Genomic DNA, 14,752 nt, shown 5'->3' with positions numbered 1-14,752 from the left:
TGGAGAGGGCCACATCCAATCATAAATTTGACTTCATCAAGCCACTCTTTAAGCGTCAACAGGTCCCACACGCCCCTCCAGCCTCGATCAATAATAGAGCTCCATTTCGAAGGAGCTCAGTATCTTTTAACATAATCTCGTTTTAGGGGCTCGATCCCACTCTTCAGTCAAAGTCAGCAAAGAGGAATTCTCGAGCCTGAAAAAATCCCACTGTAATGAAAATTCCAACAATAATTTGTTTGTTTGTGCCAAGGCATCGGTGATCAGACTCTTACCATGCTTCACGAGTGACACGCTACAAAATCGCACTCTAATTGAGAACGTTTCTTTCTGCCACACGGAGATGTCATGAGCCTCTTTGAAGCTAGCCAAAGCGTGTGGTCACCGGGATTCGGAACTGAAATTTCCACATGCTCCAAGATGCGCGGTCGGCAGGGGAGTAGAGAGCGGGCCCAATCCCCGCCCGCCCGAATCAGTTCCGCAACTTGGACTCATTCGGAGCCAACTGGGCAAGGGCAGAGCAGAGTATCGGATCACATCACATCACGCATAGAATTCGTTGTGCTGCCCCGTCTCCAAATCGCATATCGAATTCTCGTCATGGAATCCGTGGATCTCGTTCCGGTGTTCGTCGGCCGTGCGTGCGCGTGTGTGATCAGTCCTGAGCGCCTTGTCGCTGCACCAACCGCGCGGCCCTGCTAAAGCAGTTATGCCCGGAGAGGATCGCTGTCATATAAACTCGGTCCCCAATGGCTGCGCGAGGCCCAGACCAACCCCCTCCCCAGACTCCGCGGAGCACGAATCCAGGGTCGGTTACAGATTCCCATTCCTATCCCGCCTCCCGCTCCCGCTCCGGGGATGACCGGGGAAATCAAGAACCTCGACGGCGACAAGGCGCTGGCGGCGCCGGCCGATGACGGCGGCGGAGCGGCCGGCCATGGCAGGAAGGGCGGCAAGAACAAGCTGTCGCTGGTCCCGCTCATCTTCCTCATCTTCTTCGAGGTCGCCGGCGGGCCCTACGGCGCCGAGCCGGCGGTGCAGTCGGCGGGGCCCCTCTTCGCGCTGCTCGGCTTCCTCATCTTCCCCTTCATCTGGGCCATCCCGGAGTCGCTCGTCACGGCCGAGCTCTCCACCGCGATGCCCGGGAACGGCGGCTTCGTGGTCTGGGCCGACCGCGCCTTCGGCCCCGTCTCGGGCTCCCTCATGGGCACCTGGAAGTACGTGTCGGGGGCCATCAACGGCGCCGCCTTCCCGGCGCTCTGCGCCGACTACCTCGCCCGCGTCGTGCCCGCCGTGGCCGACGGCGGCGCGCGGGTGGCCACCATCGTCACCTTCAACGTCGCGCTCTCCGTGCTCAACTACACCGGCCTCAGCGTCGTGGGGTGGTCCGCCGTGGCGCTGGGGGTCGCCTCGCTGTCGCCGTTCGTGCTCATGTCCGGCATCGCGCTGCCCAAGATCCGGCCGCACAGGTGGGCGGCCACCGCCGGGGACAAGGACTGGAAGCTCTTCTTCAACACGCTCTTCTGGAACCTCAACTACTGGGACAGCGTCAGCACGATGGCCGGCGAGGTGGAGAACCCCGGCAGGACGTTCCCGACGGCGCTCATGTCGTCCGTGGCCATGACGTCCCTCGGCTACCTGCTGCCGCTCATGGCGGCCACCGGCGCCGTCGACGCGCCGCCGGAGCAGTGGGGGAACGGCTTCTTCGCCGACGCCGCAGGTAATTATTTCACTCATTACTTTGATTATTAAATCGACGCAAACGCATTGCTTTACAACCTTGTTGCTTGCAAGTTGCAACATCACGTTGCCAGCGGTTACATTTCTGTCGATCCACTACAGCTATTGATCATTGTTCTCTCCGTATTAATGCGTATTTCCATGATCATTAGTAGTACTACACCATATGGATGGATTTGGTAACAGTTCTTTAGTGTTGTTGGGATTGCAAATGATTCGTTCCCTTTTGGCATAAAGAATCGTAGGATATTGTTGCATGTTGTGCACACATACTCTGCAACTGCAAGTTCATGTAACAGATATGTTCATCCAAATTATTTTTATGTTCTTAAACTGAAATTGTAGACATTGCAAGTGTTCTGGTAGCATGTTCAGTACCATTCGGCCTATGGCATGTATGAAGTGTGACAGTACCGAAGATATGCAAGACAAAGTTAACTTTTTTTGTCTATAAAAAGGGTTTTCTTCGCAAAAGGCAAGAGTGCCACTTGGCCACAAACCATCTGTGACATGACTAATGTGACTGCAACGCAGGCACGATCGCCGGCGACTGGCTCAAGTACTGGATCGAGGTGGGCGCGGTGCTCTCCTCCATCGGCCTCTACTCGGCGACGCTAAGCAGCGCGGCATTCCAGCTTCTTGGAATGGCGGACCTAGGCCTCCTCCCCCGTGTGTTCGCGCTACGTGCCCCGATCTTCAACACTCCCTGGGTCAGCATCGTGGTCACCAGCCTCATCACCCTCGGCATGTCCTTCTTCAGCTTCAACAACATCGTGGCCGCTGCCAACTTCCTCTACAGCCTCGGCATGCTCCTCGAGTTTGCCACGTTTGTCTGGCTTCGGATCAAGCGGCCCGAGATGTCGCGCCCCTACCGCGTACCGCTGCGACTCCCAGGCATCGTTGTCCTCTGCCTCGTCCCCTCGGGGTTCCTTGTCTTCGTCATGGCCATCGCTGGTTGGAAGGTGTATGCCATCAGCGCTATGTTCACTGCAGCAGGCCTCGGGGTGTATTACCTCATGAAGTTTTGTAAGGTGAGAGGGTTCCTCAAGTTTGGCACCGTCGACGGTGAGGGTTTGATGTATGAGTGTCATCAGGGGAGAGAAAATGTCAGTGTTTGAGGGTTGTGATTCTCTTGGTATCACAAAAACAACACTGATTTGGTGGGTGCAATCATGACATATTGCAAGCCGACCATTTCTCTCCTTTCCTTTCATCAGCAGCGTAGCGAAATAGCATTTTTCATAGCTTACTAGAAGCATATGAGTACATATCATTGCTTTTCTCTTCTCTTGGTGGATCTCTGTCTGCTGGCTAATATCTGATGGGTTATTCAGTTCTTGGGCTGCTGGGTTGTTGAGTCGAGCGCTATCCTTTTGCTGGTTATGTTTTTCTAAGAGGTTTTGTGTGGTAGGAGAGAAGCATTGCTTGGTTATGCTTTGTTTGGACTGTATATTTTAGACTGAATGACGGTCGATGGTAGCTTCCTTATACACATGCTCCATACTTTATGAAACCATAAAAAGAACTTTACAATTCATAAATCTTCTATGACACCCAGTTAGATCATGACTTGGTGAAACATATACAAACATGATTCTACGATGTAAAGGCATCTTCAACGCCGATCCTTAAACCATCTGCATTCGTCCGGATCACGAAAGCCAGCCAACGCGATCCTGTATCGGTCTGCGGTGCGATCCAGACACGCTTTCTTCCGCAAACCGGAGACAAACAGGAGGAGGCTTTGCGGGAGTCCGGACCGCTCTCACGCTCGCTTCTGACCGCCATGGCCCACCCAAACCTCCCTCCTCACTCCCGCGCGCGCTTCCCGCCGAGCGTCAGCTGCCCGCATTCATGCCAATGTAGAGTGCGTCGCTCCACATTGAAGACGGCTCAGGGTGGACGCGGCCTTTCACTGCCTCTACCATTGAAGCGGCGCGCCGGCCGAGGGCACTGTCTGCTGCACGCTCAACTGAACATGACTCCTCGCCGCATTCAAACGCCTCCATTAAACCCGCGTGAAAGCTGAGAAATCTACTCCGGCCAGATGCCCGTTAAGGAGCAGCCGACATTAAATGCAATGTCGGGCAAGCTCCTCCCATCCACCTGTTGGGTTTCGTAGTAATTTCAAAAAAATTCCTACGCACACGCAAGATCATGTGATGCTTAGCAACGAGAGGGGAGAGTGTTGTCTACGTACCCACGTAGACCGACTGCGGAAGCGTTGACACAACGTAGAGGAAGTAGTCGTACGTCTTCGCGATCCAACCGATCAAGCACTGAAACTACGGCACCTCCAAGTTCGAGCACACATTCAGCTCGATGACGATCCCCGGACTCCGATCCAGCAAAGTGTCGGGGAAGAGTTCCGTCAGCACGACGGCGTGGTGACGATCTTGATGCACTACAGCAACAGGGCTTCGCCTAAACTCCGCTACAGTATTATCGAGGACTATGATGGCAGGGGGCACCGCACACGGCTAAGGAATAGATCACGTGGATCAACTTATGTTTCTTGATCTGTCTTTGGTGCTAGCCCTGCCCCTCTATTTATATCTTGAGCCCTGGGGTCGAAACTTGGAGTAAAAGTCTCCACAAAGTCGGTTTCACCCGATAGGCAAGAGTGCTTCTCGGACACCAGGGCCAGACGCCAGGGATCCCGGCGTCTGGACCCAGACGCCAGGGACCCTGGCGTCTGGCCCCTGGACTCCGCAAAACTTCCTTTTGCGCTTTCCAAAAACCTTGTGGGCTTTCCCCTTTGGCCCAAATAAAGTGTTCTCCTACCCAAACATTTCGGGAAACATCCGGAACCCCTTCCGGTGATTTCCGGAACCCTTCCGGTGACCAAACACTATTATCATATATGTCAAACTTTATCTCCGGACCATTCCGGAGTTCCTCGTCATGTCCGTGATCTCATCTCGGACTCCGAACAACATTCGGTACATCAAAATGCATAAACTCATAATATAACTGTCATCGTAACCTTAAGCGTGCGGACCCTACGGGTTCGAGAACAATGTAGACATGACCGAGACATGTCTCCGGTCAATAACCAATAGCGGGACCTGGATGCCCATATTGGCTCCTACATATTCTACGAAGATCTTTATCGGTCAGACCGCATAACAACATACGTTGTTCCCTTTGTCATCGGTATGTTACTTGCCCAAGATTCGATCGTCGGTATCCCATACCTAGTTCAATCTCGTTGCCGGCAAGTCTCTTTACTCGTTCTGTAATACATCATCCTGCAACTAACTCATTTAGTTGCAATGCTTGCAAGGCTTTAAGTGATGTGCATTACCGAGAGGGCCCAGAGATACCTCTCCGACAATCGGAGTGACAAATCCTAATCTCGAAATACGCCAACCCAACATCTACCTTTGGAGACACCTGTAATGCTCCTTTATAATCACCCAGTTACGTTGTGACGTTTGGTAGCACCTAAAGTGTTCCTCCGGCAAACGGGAGTTGCATAATCTCATAGTCATAGGAACATGTATAAGTCATGAAGAAAGCAATAGCAACATACTAAACGATCGGGTGTTAAGCTAATGGAATGGGTCATGTCAATCAGATCATTCAACTAATGATGTGACCTCGTTAATCAAATAACAACACTTTGTTCATGGTTAGGAAACATAACCATCTTTGATTAACGAGCTAGTCAAGTAGAGGCATACTAGTGACACTCTGGTTGTCTATGTATTCATACATATATTATGTTTTCGGTTAATACAATTCTAGCATGAATAATAAACATTCATCATGAAATAAGGAAATAAATAATAACTTTATTATTGCCTCTAGGGCATATTTCCTTCACCACCGTCTTTTTAAATGAGGCCAGGCGCCTGGCAAGAAACGCACCACTCCGCTGCTCCCCATCTCCTCTTTCATCATTTTCTCCACCCTTTTGATAGCATCCGACGAGCAGGAAGAGCAGTTCTCCGTCATAAAAACTGGATGGGTGGCCAATCGAGCCGGCTGGATACGAGCGAGGAAGCTCGCTGCTCCACCTCCCTTGCCTAGCCCAATAGAGCAAGTTGCCACCCGAAGCCGGCGTGTGGTTCAGCAAGTCACCGCTCCAAGCCAGCTCGCGGAGGAGTGACGAGTTGCTCCAAGCCGGTACAAAGGGAAGCACAGCGGCACGAGCATCGTCACTGTCGTGGATGACGCCGCGTCATACCATGCCTCCCCGTGCCTGCAATCGCATCATTCGTTGTCAACGCGCATGTAACCGTGCCCTGCCGGCAAAGAAAGAAGCCGACTGTACGGAGATCGATGAGTTAGTGGCCAGCGCGTCCGCGTCCGCCGCCAACATCGAGGGAAAGTAGAACATGGGAGTCCGCACCGCATGGGTCCCAAGAAGGCCACCGCCGCCACGTCACCGGCTAGCACAGCCGGTGACTTACCCGATTCTTCAGCGCAGACCATCCTCGACCCCCGCTTGGGCTCCACGAAAGCGAAGGCGCCCCCTTCCCCTCCGGCGAAGCATCAACCGGCGGTTCCACTTCGATGAGCGGTGGGGAAGTGTGCGACCCTTTGCGCTGAAACATATACCTCCAGGGTTCCCGGCAGTCCGATGAGCTGGCTACCGGACATGAGAAAGACAAAGGGATCTGCCGCGACCGGTCGAAGACTGGTGTAGTATATCCGTATCGTGGGAGTGGAGCTCCGTGTGACTGTACGTGCACATAATTTTACCTTTTTAGTTAAAATATGTCCAAAATATAAATGTTTGCACCTGGCTTGTATGAAATCTGTCATGTTTATACGAAACTCGGCCGTATTTGAACAAATTTCGTCTAGTTAGTTTGAATTGTTGACCGAATGTATGCGAGCAGCGTTGGATGACGGTCTCCCGCATTTGTGTCCGCGGACTGCTCCATTCTGTCCGCGGACAGATGCGGGGGAAATTTGCGGGTCGCTGTTGAAGATGCCCTAAGAGCTACAAAGAAACCTTTTCCAAATAGTGGCATGAAATTGTCAAGCCCCTCTACTAAGCTTCCGAAGAGAACTACGAATGTTCCGTGAGATCCTCTTCACTGAGGAGCGAAGGGTTTTCCTATGTGATAATACTTTCTTCATTTTTATATAGAAAGCCACAAACTTAAATTACAGATACTAACGTAAAATTTAATGTACACTTTATAAGCCAGTTTTTATTTTTGTTTACTGAGATCATTAATACGCAACAAATATGTAAGGAAACTGAGTGGTGGAAGTAGCTAGTGTTATATGACTACATGCATGCAAGTATTAAGCAGGTTACTAGTATGATGAAATGTCATTAATTCTTTCGTCGATTAGTGTTGGTGGATTGTATTGATGCAAAACGTATATTCTATAGTGGTCTTGTATAAGTAAATGGAGGGAGTACTACATATGCGCCCCTGCGTTGTCACGGGAACCAAATATTTTTTAGCACAATGAGAAGATCATACGGGATAAATCTTGATGCAAAGCAAATAGACAAAATAAAATGATGATTTGGTTATATTTTGGTCATTTATTAAACCGGAAAAATAGGTATGTGCCCCTAATTGTTTTTGCTTTATAACCCCGTTCGATTGATATTTATTTGTCTACGGAAAAACAATTTATTGCCATTTATTGAGTTACCAAAAATGTCTGACATATATCAGGTTTTATCATAAGAAACAATTTATTTATGAATCATAAATTTATTTCTGTATATTGTAGACAAGATCTGGCTTAATGGGTTACCAACGATTGGTTTGCTGAAATCTAGAAGGCATGAAAAAACAGAGAAAAAAAGATGGTGAGTGAGACTTTGGATGCAAACAAAGTGAATTATGGAACCTTACATTATTTTAAGTAGGAGCAGTCTATATAATAGATATAGATATTTTGATTAAGATTTAGATTAGATCAAATTTAGATTTGGATTTGGATTTAGATTAGCTTAGATTTAGATAGGAGAGATGTCCATGTTTCAAAACATTATTCACAGTTTTCAAAATGTTTCCCGTTCTTCAAGAAACTATTTTGAATCACTCCCCTCCCCCCCACCTACAAAAAAAAACAATGTGCTACAAGTTCACTACATTGTCACTTAACCGCTAGATTATGTGCATAAAAAAACACGAAACAACTAAGCACGTGCTAATGGGCTGTCCCGTTTGCTCGGGCCTGACGCAAAATGCGTCATATAGAGACTCCCAAAAATGGGGGGCGCCTACGCCTCACGTTACGTGAGACGATGGCAAACCCTCGCGTCGGGGGAGCCACAGATGGGACGGCCTAGCCGCGGGGCGGGCGCGGCCTATTTTTTGTTTTTTCTTCTGTTATCCCATTTTTCTCTCTTGTATTTTTAATCCCTACGCGTGCCAGCTGGCAGACCCAATACGACACAGGTAGAGAGAAACCTTTAGCGAGAGTTTCCTTCTCGCCTCGCTTAAAGCGACAAATAGTCCCCGCGCAAAAATAGGGGCACGACTATTTCTTGCGGGAGCTCCTATCTGTGAAGATGTGCTATTACCAGTTGTGCTAGTGTGTGTTCGTGGATATAGTACTGAGCGAAATCCATAAGAACCAAAACTCGCGACATCCGAATATTTTTGAAATTTCAAACGCAAAAACATTTTTCTTTAAAAAACCCAAAATGTTTTACAAAAAACAAACACTTTTCAAAATTATGAACAAATTTTCTAAAAAATTAAACATTTTCGACACATTGTTTTTCTGAAACTCTAGATCTTTTAAAAACAAGAATTTTTATAATAAACCTGGAACATTTTTTGAAATTCCCGCAAAAATGGAACATGGACATTTTATGAAACTCTGGAGCAAAATTTCAAAAGAAGAACATTTTTCAAGATGGAACTTTTTTGAAAATAACAAAAATTGGGAATGTGGATACTTTTTGCAAACATGATCTCTTTTTCTCTGAAACTATAGAATAAATTTGAAAATATGACCATATTTTAAATTGACAACAATTACTTAAACAAGAACATTTATTGAAACTTCCGAATAATATTTTAAAACACAGACATTTTTAAAAATTTGCAAACAAATTTTTAATCTTCCAAACAAAAATTGGAAACATGATTTTTTTTAAAAAAATTGCGCACAGTTGTTTATATAGAATTAGTTATTGAAATTCCCATTTTTTTTTCTAAAAGTTGTCAAAAATTTGAACAAAAAGGTAAACAAATTAAAAGGAACAAAAAAGAAAAGGAAAAAAGATAAAGATAAAACCAAATAATAAGAAACCATAAGAAACCAAAAAACAAGTAGAAACCGGTTCATAAACCTTTTAGAATGTTCCCAAAACCAATTAAACCAGGGCGGGAACCTTCCAGAATGTCTCCTTCTTTTTTTAAGACTTTTTCTACTTGCGTGTTCTAAACATAAAAAATAAAAGGTGCGAGAAGAGGACTCGAACCAGGTACCTCGAGGCGCAAAACACTTGCATACCACTACGCCACATACAAGAACGTTGCTAGAATAAGGATGCTACCGTTGTTTACCCATGTTTGACCATTGAAATTCAAAATATTCAAAAAAGATGGAATTTTTTGACTGGGATTGGTAATTCTCGTGGGGCGGCGAGAAACGCGGTTACCGCCCGGTATCCGAATTTTCCGAGCGGTACCCAAAACCATGGTCCCAGTTCGCTCGCTAGCTTGATTGGGTTTGTGCGAACAATCGGCTACTTGACGCTGAATGCGTTAAATAGAAAAATGAAATCACTAATCAAAGGAAAAGCGGGGAGCAAGTAGTTAACGAGCGCTCCTTTGGGAGCCTTACAATGATCAGCGTCACTTGGCGCGCTCTCAGCCGCCCGTCACGTGTCGCGCTCTGAGCGTTCCCTTCGGATTAACCGAGAGTTCTCTTTTGACCTTCGCTTATTAAATTTTACCGTCGGGTATTCCGTGCAATCCCCGTGGATATAGCCATAACCGTCGGATATAACAATGAACTGTTGGGCATTAAATTGGATATTCGAGAGTTGGGTTTTCCCCATCGGTACATGCAGTACACCGTCGGTTATTAGCACACATACATGTGAGTTGAGAAAAATCGTCGGGCATTACCATCACCGTCGGCTATTACTTTAATTGCCGACGGCCCGTCGGCTATCAGATTTCACCGTCGGAAATATGGGGATTTCTAGTAGTGATGGTTCCTTCCAACTGGCGATTTGAAGTTAACCAAACTGTAGTGGCGGCGACTTGTGCGCCTGCCCATTGAACCACCCAATGCAGATGACGGTTGATAGTATATGATAATTTGCCTCCATTTTATTGAAAGAAAACCAGACTACCCAAGCTGTGACTTGCTCATACTCAATAAACAGTTCATGCAGACAGGTGCGGCCCGGTATGTTGATGTAGACCAGACCGCGAGAGACGGGCGACAAAGACGACCGCAGCATCAGAGGCGGCTCGGACAGATAAGTCGGGCGCGGCATTGTAAGCCGGTGCGGACGGGAGAGTAGGCCGTAGCCTTGTAAACCAGTACGGACGGGTGAATCGGCCGCAGGGATGGTCCCGGCAAGTTGAAGTAGTCCGGGCCGCAAACTCGGATCCGTCAAAAAGACAACCTCCAAAATTTTCTTACATGTGAAGCCTGCTTGTCATTGGCTCTTGTGCCTCTCCCTGTCCGCCGATGTGTGCAGACCTATAGGCCAAAGAAGTGAAGGAAGGGCTCGGTGAGGTGTCCAAGTGCCTCCCGTGTGAGTAGAGGAGGAGGGGCTGGTCTCGGCATGGATCCTTTGCCGACCCGACACTGGAAATGTTGGGGTGCTCAATTTCGGCGTCGTTGACTCGATTTCAGCAAGATTTTTCAGAGGCGAACACTCGATTTCGATGGTGGTGCTCGAGTCTGGGGCCTCTGGGCACAACAGATAGGGGTCCCAGCCGCCACGTTTGGGAATGGATGCAGCGCAATCCAATTTATCTCTCCCTTCTTTCAAATATCGAGGCTAGGAGGTCATAAATGAAGCTCATATTAAAAAACATGGCCATGGAGACAGCTAGGAGGTCATAAATGGCCTTTTAATACTTCGCCTCAATATTGAAGGTTATTAGGCAGTTGTGGGGCTGCTGTCTTCTCCGCTAGAGTTGCTAACTTGCTATTATTACCACACTAATAACTGTACATAGTAGGTCGACTGAGATTTAGTAAGTCGATCTACATGACTAATTCTTTCCTTGCCAAATCTCTCTAACCCTATGCTCAGTGGCGGAGCTAGACGAATAAGTCAGGGGGGCTAAAGAGAAAATATGAATGCTTTGAGGGGGGGGGGGGGGGGCTAATTACTATACTTTCTTGTATTTAAGATCCTAATTTTTTTTCTTCAGTGATTACGTGAAGGCTGGGGGCCATAGCCCCCTCAAAGATACACATAGCTCCGCCGTTGCCTATGCTCGCTCATATGTATTCCTCGGCTTTTTGAGTTAAATAATTTACCGATCCTTCCCCACTTCTCTTTTAACATTTCTAGACAAATACTGAACAAGAAACATCTCCGAACAAATTGCTTGTAATGAACTCAAGGGTTTTCCTTCTTCTAAAAATGACGGTGTAAACACGAATAATTACACCCGATAGACAGAGAAATGCAAAAAGAATAAAGTAAACATGCACATGGTAAAAAAGAACTACAGATAGTTCTGCACTTCTGCCATGAACCCAGAAGGAATTCCTTGAACATTATGGTACCACTAATTATATGGAGTATATGAAGGGAAATAAATAATGTATTTTTGAAAATTCACACACACCGCTTCAAGGGATCATCAATCAAATTAAGATTGACGTGGTGCAATGGGCATAAGCAAGTGTAGTTCGTTTTGTATTACATTTGTTTCCTTTGGTTTGCGGTTTTTGTAGACAGTTTTGATGGTCAGGGATTTGGGTCCTTTTGTTTGCGGTAGTTTAGGTTGTTCTTGTTGTAACTCTGAAGAACGTTGGTCGTGTATTTCTCCCTCTCTCTTTAATATAATATATGCAGTCCTCTTGTATGGTTCGGAAAAAAAAACTAACCCCACATCGCTTCGACACCTTGCCACCCCCACGGCAGTCAATTCCCCGCAGGTCACCCACCCCTACAAGTCAGTAGAACCCTACCGCCATAAAATGGACACGCCTCCGGCTGCTCATCGCAGGGGGGCCTTTCATCAGCGAGCCCGACGCAACGCAACGATCTCCCGCCGGCCAGCTGTCGCGCGCGCCAACGTTGATTCATGCGATGTTTTCTCTCCACTGATGCGTGATCCATCTTCAGACTTTCAGGCTTCAGCAGAAGCATTCACACAGGAGTACATGTTGCGTGCGCCAGGCTCTGATCTCTGAATCCTCGCTCGACATGATGCATGCGAGCTCGGCAGGGAGCACCGGAGCAGAGCCTGCGTCACCGTCTCACAAGGCACCAATGATTTGTGTTTTGTTTCTCCGGACACAAGGAAGGAATGAACCACCAATGATTGAAGGTAGAAACAACAATCATGGTAGGGAAAGAGGGGGCTGTTTTCTTAACACTTGCCAAACATAGTCGTCACATCTCTTAGTCACTTACAGTATCATATGCACTGTCTTCAATCGAGTTGCTATTTGCTAGCTAGGGCTTCTTTGCACAAAAGCTTATTCAGATCATGGTGATGTCCACTGACAGTAATCTTCGGTACTTCAAATAGTTTTATAGGTGATAGGGCTCAATCAAATAGTTGTACAGTAATCTTCGGCACTTCAGATCATGGTGATGTCCATTGGCGGTGTATTTTTCTCAGAGCGATCGGGTCAGCAATTCCAACAAAAGCAGTTCAAACGAAGTACCTAGCACCAATAACTTTTCAGTTTTCACACATAGGTGATAGGGCTGCAAATGGTTGTGACTGCTGCCTGATTATATCTTTTTATATCGTTGCACGGGTGCATAAAGTCTTCCAATCATACCAGGACCTAGCCGGTCGCGAGAAATCCGGCCATGGTGATGGTGGACTAGTGGGATTTTTGAGCTGTTTGCCTGACGAATTCAGCTCGCAGGCGAGATGACCTCAACATGCGCCAAAAATAATCCTGCTTCAGAGAAACAAGAGGGAGATATGACCTCTCACATCACCACAAGATTAGGTTACCTGCAACCTGCTTTCCACCAATCAATGCCTTGTTTTCATCGGCGCACGAGTGCCACATTAACTATGCACGCACATCTATGACATATATGATGTGATCTGAAGAAATCCGGTGCTGTGGTAGCCTGGTAGGGTAGGCAGAGCTGGCAATCAGAGACACAGTGCCCTGCTTCTTCCGGACAGCTTCAGGTTTCTGCTGCAGTGTGTGTCCTCTCCTCTTTCCCTCATACGTATATTACTCCGATCACTGTTCACAGGTCAATATACTACGTACATACCTCTGAAGAATTCTTTCGGGATCGATCGTGTCCTCTCAATTGCAAAGTCTGAGATGGAGCTACAGAAATTCAGGGTCTCTGTCTTTGTGAAACAACTCATACGTACGCACACCGTGGAGCCGGTCTCCCGCGTAGGTAACGGTCGCTGTCAGTAACACTGCTGCCAGATAATCAGAGTAGACTAGCAGTATCAAAAACGCCATTGCTGGATCAAGGCTCGCCAAACCCACACTGCTAGACACAACACAAGAGAGCGATGTATCTATGGTTATTTTAGATGACAAAAACTATTTGAGGGTCCCCTTCAGCTCACAGTGGACTTTCAGATGGGGAACTGATTGTCATGTCATGTTACTGGTGCTACACTCTAATCATTCAGAAAAATCTCAGTATACTATTCCAGCAACGTCCATCAGCCGATCTTGGAAAATCTCCAAGGATCAACCCTGGCCTCTAGCAATGCAGAGCTTCAGGATTTAATAGTTTCGCCGCCAAGCGAGGAGCTCTGGCGGCATTGTTTAACCGTTATTAAGTCAGGCAGCGTTCTGTTGATCTGTCTGAATTCTTGCTCGTGCGTTCCCTGTTGGTGATGGGAAATTAAGATGTGTGTATGCGTCTTGTATTCTTCTACTACTAGCTAGCTAGGAATAGAAAGAGCAGATGAGATTGTTGATTATGGGGCATCTTATTCCGACTGTGATGTTGGCATCATTTGACCGGCCGGGGTAATGATCCATCCAGGCTCCAAATGGAAATTTGCGTCCTGCGGTCAGAAAGGGAGAAAGTATTCTCCCAGATTAAGTATAAACTAGACCACAGTGCCGACTGCTAATCTGTGGATGAGCCTTCCCAATTACGCTGCTTGATTCGCCTATCATGCACAGTTGTAAGTTCACACGCACGTACGCACCTACCTGCATTGACTCTGATCTGCTGCCCCGTTTGTCAAAAACGTTTACATATTTCTGCAGGTCGATGATGATTTTTCTCATCGTCCGTGAGGTGACCAGCCAGCCATTGGCGGATGGGGAACGTTTACCTGGCAAGTGGCAAGTTCTTCCGGTGTGAAAATATACTGCTGACAGCGCCAAAAATCATACTCTAATACGTCCACTGCCAAAACTGCCCTGTCCTGACGGCCAGCTCAGAGTCTAATGGGCGACTGATTGGATGCTTCTGCCTGGCTAGCTAGTCCCCACATCCCAGGATTAACCTCACATCATTTGGATTCTCTGAACCTTTTTCTTTCAGAAACCTGCACCAGCCTTCCTTGATCCTTAACAGCCATCGGAGCGAGATAGCAACCTCTAACATAATGGAGGCGGCAAACTGGAGTTTGATGGGAGCAAAACTCTTGAGCAGTTTGATTCAGGGAGGGTAGGCTTTTATTTGTCCCATGGTAAACTACAAAAAAAAGTTGCAGAGAAGAAAAAAGAGGACCGATAAATACATCATTTTTTATTTTTTTGTGTAGCTCGCAAAAAATGCATTTCGCCATGAAACTTTGCAGCAAGTACTGCAAAAACGACCGGTAGTAGTATACATCCACAGGTATGCGTGTATTTGTTTTCAGTTTTTTTTAACTAAAAATAGATTTTTGAAGTTTTCAAATGTTGGGCTAAA

At 47.2% G+C, this 14,752-nt stretch overlaps 1 protein-coding gene across 1 annotated transcript; it reads left to right on the top strand.

Annotated features, from left to right (window-relative positions):
* Nucleotides 1-467: 467 nt before the first annotated feature.
* On the top strand, nt 468-3,097 carry LOC125522170 (putative polyamine transporter At3g13620). The gene is made up of 2 exons (XM_048687248.2): nt 468-1,720; nt 2,275-3,097. Exons 1-2 carry the CDS (start codon nt 859-861, stop codon nt 2,856-2,858), a joined length of 1,446 nt encoding a protein of 481 aa, XP_048543205.2. The 5' UTR covers nt 468-858; the 3' UTR covers nt 2,859-3,097.
* Nucleotides 3,098-14,752: the final 11,655 nt, after the last annotated feature.

This window comes from Triticum urartu, chromosome 7A, assembly GCF_056163025.1.
Source record: "Triticum urartu cultivar PI428250 chromosome 7A, HENAU_Tu73, whole genome shotgun sequence".
NCBI classification, from domain to species: Eukaryota; Viridiplantae; Streptophyta; class Magnoliopsida; order Poales; family Poaceae; genus Triticum; species Triticum urartu.
This window is presented reverse-complemented; position numbering and strand designations above follow the sequence as displayed.